Here is a 7,568-nt window from a genome sequence, read left to right on the forward strand (position 1 = left end):
AAGTGGTGTGGGCATGGTGATTCCTTATCATCGAGGCATATCACATGTGGCAGTCTCAAAGCCTACCAAATTTACAACTATTTTAGTCAGGGAAACTTTAGCTATTCGGGACAGTATTCTGGAGGCAATAGCTGATGGGGTGGATCAGCTGATGGTGGAGAGTGATAACCGTGAGGTGATTTTATGCTTGCAAGACCAAACAAGGAATCATCTAGCTTTGTTGATTCAGTCAATTATCATGGATATCAGGCATTTGATATCGTATCTGGAAACATGTACTTTTCATTATGTTTCTAGGGAGAGCAACTGTTCTGCTGATTCCCTTGCAAGGAGGGCCCTATCTGTTGTGGATAGGATAGTTTGGCCTAATTTCGATCCCCGCTTATCTGATGATTATTTCTCAAAAAGTCGGTGTGTAATCCATGGACATCAATAGATGACTTTCTTACCAAATAAAAAAAAACATCCATTATACAAGTCGAGAATGATATGTGTTATATAAATATGAATTTAGATTCTTATTTTCGCAATGACATAAAAGATTAAGAGCATCCTAGGGTTACTTGTTTAAAGGAACCACACCCTATACTTAACATGAGAATATAGATCTCTAGTGTATCACCAATTTTTTTATTTTTTTTTATTATTATTATTTTTGTAGGGAAGGGGACTCAGGGGATGGGAGAGTCAGAATCTGAAAATTTTACTAAGCAATTAAATCAGCATAGGAGAAATTTTGGCTAAAAGGAACTTCGGCTAGCTATTAACGAGTTGAAACAAAACCATAAAAAAATAATCCAAATAGACGTGGGAGAACTGTTATCAATTTTACATGGAAGGCAAAGATAGAGAAGATTCCTCCCTTTAAGGATATATCTATATGTAGCTTCTAAAAATGATGACTTTTTAGAGAAATACTTACCCTTTAAGAACTCAATCCCAAAGGGCATCCTTGTTACAAAGGATCGGCCAGCTTTGCACTGTTGAAAGTTGAAAAACTTAAGAGGGAGTTAAACCTTAGTTCTCTTCTAGTGGGGATGGAATCTATTATTTTTGTAATAGATATGAATTAGTTTGACTTCCATAGCCCTAAATAAGAATGTCAATGAATTGTGATTGAGCCAAAATTCTGCCACTTAGCCCCATTCAATTCATAGGATCATCCAGGCTTGACTATGATTAGTGTTAACATTTCACTAAGCATATTGAAGTGTAGGATAATTTTCTATATAAAAAAAAAAGTTAGTGTAGGATAATTTATTCCTTTATAAAACGGTAATTTTCTTTTTCATAATTCTTAAGGTGAATTATTATTGTTTCAAGGGTGTACATTTTAAGATGAACAAAATTGCTTTTTATCCTTTCTTTTATGTAAAGGATCTATTAGGTCAGGTAGTTTCCTCTATCTTTTATTTCATTTGGATTATTTATACTCAATGTTTTCCAGTATTCCGCCAATTATATACATATTAATCTGATGCCCGCCCCACCTCATATTGTGTTTGATTAGTATTTCTTCCCGATCCATGTCATTCTTTGTAGTATAACTAACAAATCTGGAGGTGCAGCCGCAATAGCACCATTTTTATGTTTGTTAGCATTTAAAAAAAAAAAATAAGTATGCAAGTCTCTGGTTCAAGTTTTTTGGCCGATTCATTAAGGAATATTTTGGTTGCTTTCCATGGATCGTTTACCACTAGGTTGAATCAGATGTCAACCCATCGAGAAACTTCTTGTTACTATTGGACAAATTCCTTCTTTTGTTTTCTTATTGTTTAGATTTTGTCACGTGGACAAATAATATGTTTAGTTCGACTTTTGGATAGAGAGGATCTAATATATATTGGCCATGTGTTAAAATTTAGGGTCTAATTCAATTGATACCCCCTTTAATATTGACACGCATCTCGTGTATGTCTATGTATGTGTATTGGTACTATAGAGGTTATCATATACTATTCCCAATTGATAGATGGTTCATAATTAAAACAAACATAAAAACAAGTGGTGTAGCGTTGTCTTGTAATTTTTGGAAACACCACCTTCTATTGTTACATGGATAACTACCCTAATTTTAGAATTTGTTCATCACTTTAGATTTTGATATTTATACATGATAATATTTTTGACTCCTTCCTTATTTTGATTATACCCTTCACATAGAAATGGGGATTCTTAGAATATAATATTTTTATTTTTAAATATTCAATGATTATTTTTATATTAAATTAATTTAAAAATTATTTATCAAAGTAATATCTAGAGTACTAGAACACATGTATACACGAGATGTGTGCTAATACAGAGAGATATTTTATCGAATTAGACTTTAAAATTTAATACATCACTATCTTAGTCATGTTCTCTGTATCAAATGGTTGGAATAAATATATCATTAGAATCCTACACAATTGGAGCAGTGAAATGATCGCCATACCCCTCCCAATGGATACCCGTGGGCTTCCTCCCATTGGCTGCTTCGAAGCCGTTTGAAATCAAAATATGCCTTTCAATTCTGATATGAATAAATAAGCTCAAGAATCCCTAATGGCGGTAAATGTGCGTGAACTTAGTAGTGGGAGCTTCCTTAGTCAACTCCACGAAATCTGAGACGATCCTTCGTTGACCCATGCCACCTTCACTCCCTTCATCAATCCCAAGCTCTTCTTCTTCTTCTTCTTCTTCTTCTCTGCTCTGTGGGTCTCTGGGTATCAGCATCTCTGGGTTAATATCTTTCTCTCTGCATGGCCTCCATCTTCTTCTCCGTCACTTCCATCTTCTTATCCTTTTCAATCCTCGCAAGTTGCGAGACAATCTACACAGGATTCATTGAGCCAACCTACAGTTCTACATACAACCAATTCGTAGACGCCAATGGGGTCTTCTTAAGATCCAACAGTCAAAACTTCAGTGTCGCCTTCTTCAATCCCGGCGGTCAATCCAATTACTATCTCTCCGTCCTTCATATCGCTACCCAAACCGCAATATGGTCAGCTAATCGTGATATCCCAATCTCCAAAACCATCGGAATCTTGCTTTCTCCCCAAGGAATCGCTGTCACCGACCAAACTAGCGGCGGCGCCCCCACCGTAAAATGGTCAACGCCGCCGTTAAATTCATCCGTTGCATTGATGCAGCTCACCGACACAGGAAATCTTGTATTGCTCGATCAATACAACCGTTCTATTTGGCAGAGCTTTGATAATCCGACCGATACTATTGTGATCGGGCAACAAATCCCAGTGGGTTCATCCTTGGTGAGTTCGTTATCTGATACCAATTACTCATCTGGAGATTTCCAATTTTCTGTTGCTAGTTATGATGGATTACTTAAATGGAAAGGGTCGACCTATTGGAAGATGTCGATGGAACGGAATGCTTATGTTAATTCAAATGCTCCGATATCGTTTATGGCCCTAAATGGTACAGGTCTTTATCTTCATGGAGAAAATGGATCTGTAGTTGTGATTAAGATAATTTTGTCTCCGGCGGATTTCCGAATTGCAAAATTAGAGTTTGGAGGACAGTTCACTATCAGTAGCTTCCCTTCTAAAGCAACGACTATTGAATTCACAGCACCGCACGATAATTGCCGACTTCCTTACATCTGTGGCTCAGTTGGGTTGTGCACAACTACTACTTCAGCTGGGCAATATGTATGTTCATGTCCTTCTGGGTTTCACAACATCAATCAAGGTTGCTTCCCATCAGATGCGTCTCTTTCCTTGCCTTCTGCTTGTAATTCTAATTCATCCATTAATGCCACCGGTGGTGTTCAATCGAATTCATCATATACAAGTCTAGGTATTGGAGTGAGCTACTTTCAAATTACTTTCTCAGAACCTACCATCGAGTTTGTGAATTTATCTTATTGCAAATCACTCTGCTCCAATTGTTCTTGCTCTGGCTTTTTCTATGACAATTCCTCTAATTCTTGTTTTCTGCTTGAAAATCAATTGGGTTCCTTTATGTCAAGCACATCGAGCAATAGTGATCCAATGGGATACATTAAGGTGATGGTTAAACCATCTGTGGTGGCCACAGGTGGGAACAACCAATCTTCAAGCAAGAGTTCATCAGGTTTCCCATTGGTTGCTCTGGTGCTCTTACCTTCAACAGGGTTCCTTTTATTGGTTACTGTTCTGTTCCTGAGCCTTATTTGGTGGAGAAGGCGTAAGCTTGCATCACATTCAAAACTAGACCGCCCAAGTTCATGTTCTTCATTTGAGCTTGATGATATCTTCTCCATCCCTGGTTTACCTGTGAGATTTGATTACCAAGTTCTTGAAGCTGCAACCAATTACTTTGAGAACCAAATCGGTTCAGGTGGATTTGGGTCTGTTTACAAAGGTGTTCTTCCTGATAAATCTGTGGTTGCAGTGAAGAAAATAATCCATGTAGGAATTCAAGGGAGGAAGGAATTCTTTGCAGAGATTGCAGTGATTGGAAACATCCACCATATTAACTTGGTTAAGCTAAAGGGCTACTGTGCCCAAAGGCAGGAACAGCTTCTAGTCTATGAGTACATGAACAGGGGATCACTAGACCGGACACTCTTCAGTAATGGACCGGTATTAGAATGGCAAGAGAGGTTTGAGATTGCATTGGGGACAGCCCGGGGGCTCGCATATTTGCACAGTGGTTGTGAGCACAAGATAATACATTGTGATGTCAAGCCAGAGAACATTCTCTTACATGACCATTCACAAGTGAAGCTCTCAGATTTTGGACTATCAAAGCTTCTCAGTCCTGAACAGTCTAGTCATTTCACGACGATGAGGGGGACACGAGGGTATCTTGCACCGGAATGGCTCACAAGTTCTTCGATCTCAGATAAAACCGATGTCTATAGCTATGGTATGGTTCTACTTGAGCTTATCAGAGGAAGGAAGAACTCTTCTCTGCAAATTCAAACCACTAGCAATGAAAATGGCAGTAATGGTGGTTCAGCATCTGCGTCCTCTATGATGGGTCCAGTCTATTTCCCATTATTTGCATTGGAGATGCATGAGCAAGGGAGTTATTTTGAACTTGCAGACCCAAGGCTTGAGGGAAGAGTAACAAATGCAGATGTGGAGAAGCTTGTGCGTGTGGCCTTGTGTTGTGTCCATGAGGAGCCAATGCTAAGGCCTAGTATGGTCAATGTGGTAGCCATGTTAGAAGGTGGGATTCCTTTGGGGGTTCCAAGACTTGAGTCCTTGAACTTCTTGCGGTTCTATGGCCGGCGATTCACCGAGGCATCAATGATGGAAGGATCCAATGCAGTAAATTCAATAAGGCCATATCCACAAGGATATACTGGTGTAACAACTAACTCAAACACAAACTCAAGTGATTCATACCCATCTCTTTCTTACATTTCATCACAGGAGGTATCTGGCCCAAGGTAATGCAGTTCAAAAGTGTGTGTTAATTCAATTCTGAGTGAAATCTTTTATCTCAAATGCATCTACTCGGCCTTTTGTTTTGTTTTCAATTGGACTACTATTACAGAAGATTGAGTTCAAAGGAAGCCTTTAGTGTGATCATGTCTAAGACCCTTGAAATATCTTAATCCAATCAAATCAACTGTGGTTCTTTGGCTGTGTTTTTTGATTTTTGAGTCTTTTTTTTTCTTTCTCCCCCTTCTTAGCTGTAAATTAGACCTTGTTTTGATTATTATATTTGGAAACTTAGTTGGGTTCTCTGTCATGTTCTTGGTTGTAACTTGTAAGCACATCATCTTCCCATTTGTTTAATGAAAGGAGATTAAGATTTTTCTTTATTGAGAGTTGAATATTTTATTATTATTTTAATATTTCTTTATTGAAATTCATATCATTAGCTAGGGAGTGTTGCAACTGGCCCAGTCTCTTGTTCTGTCTTTCTGTCTTGGTAATGCCTTTGTTTTCACTTCTTTGTCTCTGTTGCTTACACTGTGATGGGTGTCCAATTAAGAATGTCAATTTGGAATCTCAACCCACTGTTTAAAATCCGGCTGAATCGGACTGAATAAGAATTGGTTCAGTTTTGGTTTTAAAATAATGAATCTTTTCTCGGTTTGGTTTCGATTTCATTTTTTTATAATTGAACCAAAAATATGATTACATTCACATTGATCTGAAGAATGAGATTATGACAGATAAGATGGTGATCAATGATGAAGATTGAAGACCCATTCAAGCATAAAATAGAATAGCTTATTTTCCCGATCTAAGCTATTCTGATTTAATATATTTGGACAACTTTTGATTGATTTGACCAAAAATATAATCATTATTAGCTGTTAGAAATTCAATATTTTATATTATTTATCGGTGAAATATCTTAGTGGGGGTGATTAAAATAGAATCTGTATTAATTATATTTTATATTATTTATCTGTGAAATATCTTTGGGGGTGATTCATGAATAATCAAAAAAAGACCTAAACCGAATATGAAATTGAATAAAAACTCAAATCCAATTGAATTAATTCGATTTGATTTTGATTTAAAAAATGTGTTTTTATTTTTTATTTTGATTTGTATTTTAAATCGAATCAAATAATCAAAATCGAACCAATTGACACCCTTAACACACATAATCATTAAAAGTATGAAGGCGTTCATGCTATTAAATACACGAGGCGGACCACAAAGATTTGGGATCCAAGCTATACAGTGAGGTCCATGTGGCTTGTAGGCAACGTTAATAATATTAAGCTTTAAGTCAGGATTTGGTTCAGTTGATTCTGACTTTGATTCAGTCAGAATTGATTGAAACCTAGCATGGATCAGCGGCTTCCGATATACCAGATTGGGATCAATTTGGCCAATTCAGATTAGATTCAACCAATCAGATTCTTAAAACATTGACTGCGGGTTCCTCAATTTACCAAAATAGTAAAATAAATGAGGGAAAAAGGTTTTCGTGGGAGTGTGGCCCCTACATCTAGAGTCTAGACCCTAGTTAGTTTATTCGCGTTTAAAACGCGTTTAAAACGGCGTCCCGTTTTTTTGCCGTTTTAAACGCCGTTTGCCGAATTTTTCACAGAAATTCGGTAAAAAACGGGAACGGGGCTATTGAAATTTTTTTTGCCGTTTTAAACGCCGTCCCGTTTTTTTGACAGTAAAAAAACGGATTTTAAAAAATATAAACGTTTTAAAATAGAAACGTTTAAAACGGGGCTATTTTTTTTTATTGTTATCTAGGTATTTAGAGAATTATTATGCCAATTTATGTCTATATATTGCCCTTTTTTTGACACCGTATTATTTAAATATAAACGTTTAAAACACGTATCGTCCGTTTTTTATTTTTTCCCATTTTTACCGTATTTGACCGTATTTTTGACCGTCCCGTTCACGTTTTGATCCGTTTAAAACATGCCCGTACCGAACAATGTTTTTTTGCCGTTCCCGTTTTAACTAACAGAGGGTAAGTTTCCACCAAATCAGGAAAAAATCCCTAGTTTCCTTAAAATTTCCCAGGTTTCAACCAAAATTTTGGTCTCCCCAAGGGTCGAAACCCGATAACTTGAATCTTGGCTTCACATGCCAAGGCAAAATTGTAGGAACCATGCTTCCATGAATTAAGTAGTATAGACA

The 7,568-nt window shown here is 37.0% G+C and overlaps 1 protein-coding gene across 1 annotated transcript; it reads left to right on the forward strand.

Moving 5' to 3' along the window:
- The first annotated feature begins 2,642 nt into the window (after positions 1-2,642).
- LOC122089132 (G-type lectin S-receptor-like serine/threonine-protein kinase At5g35370) lies at positions 2,643-5,707 on the forward strand. Its single transcript, XM_042658629.1, has one exon. It carries the CDS (start codon positions 2,745-2,747, stop codon positions 5,388-5,390), a length of 2,646 nt encoding a protein of 881 aa, XP_042514563.1. The 5' UTR covers positions 2,643-2,744; the 3' UTR covers positions 5,391-5,707.
- Positions 5,708-7,568: the final 1,861 nt, after the last annotated feature.

The sequence above is a fragment of the Macadamia integrifolia genome, chromosome 2 (assembly GCF_013358625.1).
Source record: "Macadamia integrifolia cultivar HAES 741 chromosome 2, SCU_Mint_v3, whole genome shotgun sequence".
In the NCBI taxonomy this organism is placed as follows: domain Eukaryota; kingdom Viridiplantae; phylum Streptophyta; class Magnoliopsida; order Proteales; family Proteaceae; genus Macadamia; species Macadamia integrifolia.

Coding starts and splice junctions, on each gene's coding strand:
- LOC122089132 (XM_042658629.1), top strand. CDS start 2,745: ATGGCCTCCATCTTCTTCTCCGTCACTTCCATCTTCTTATCCTTTTCA.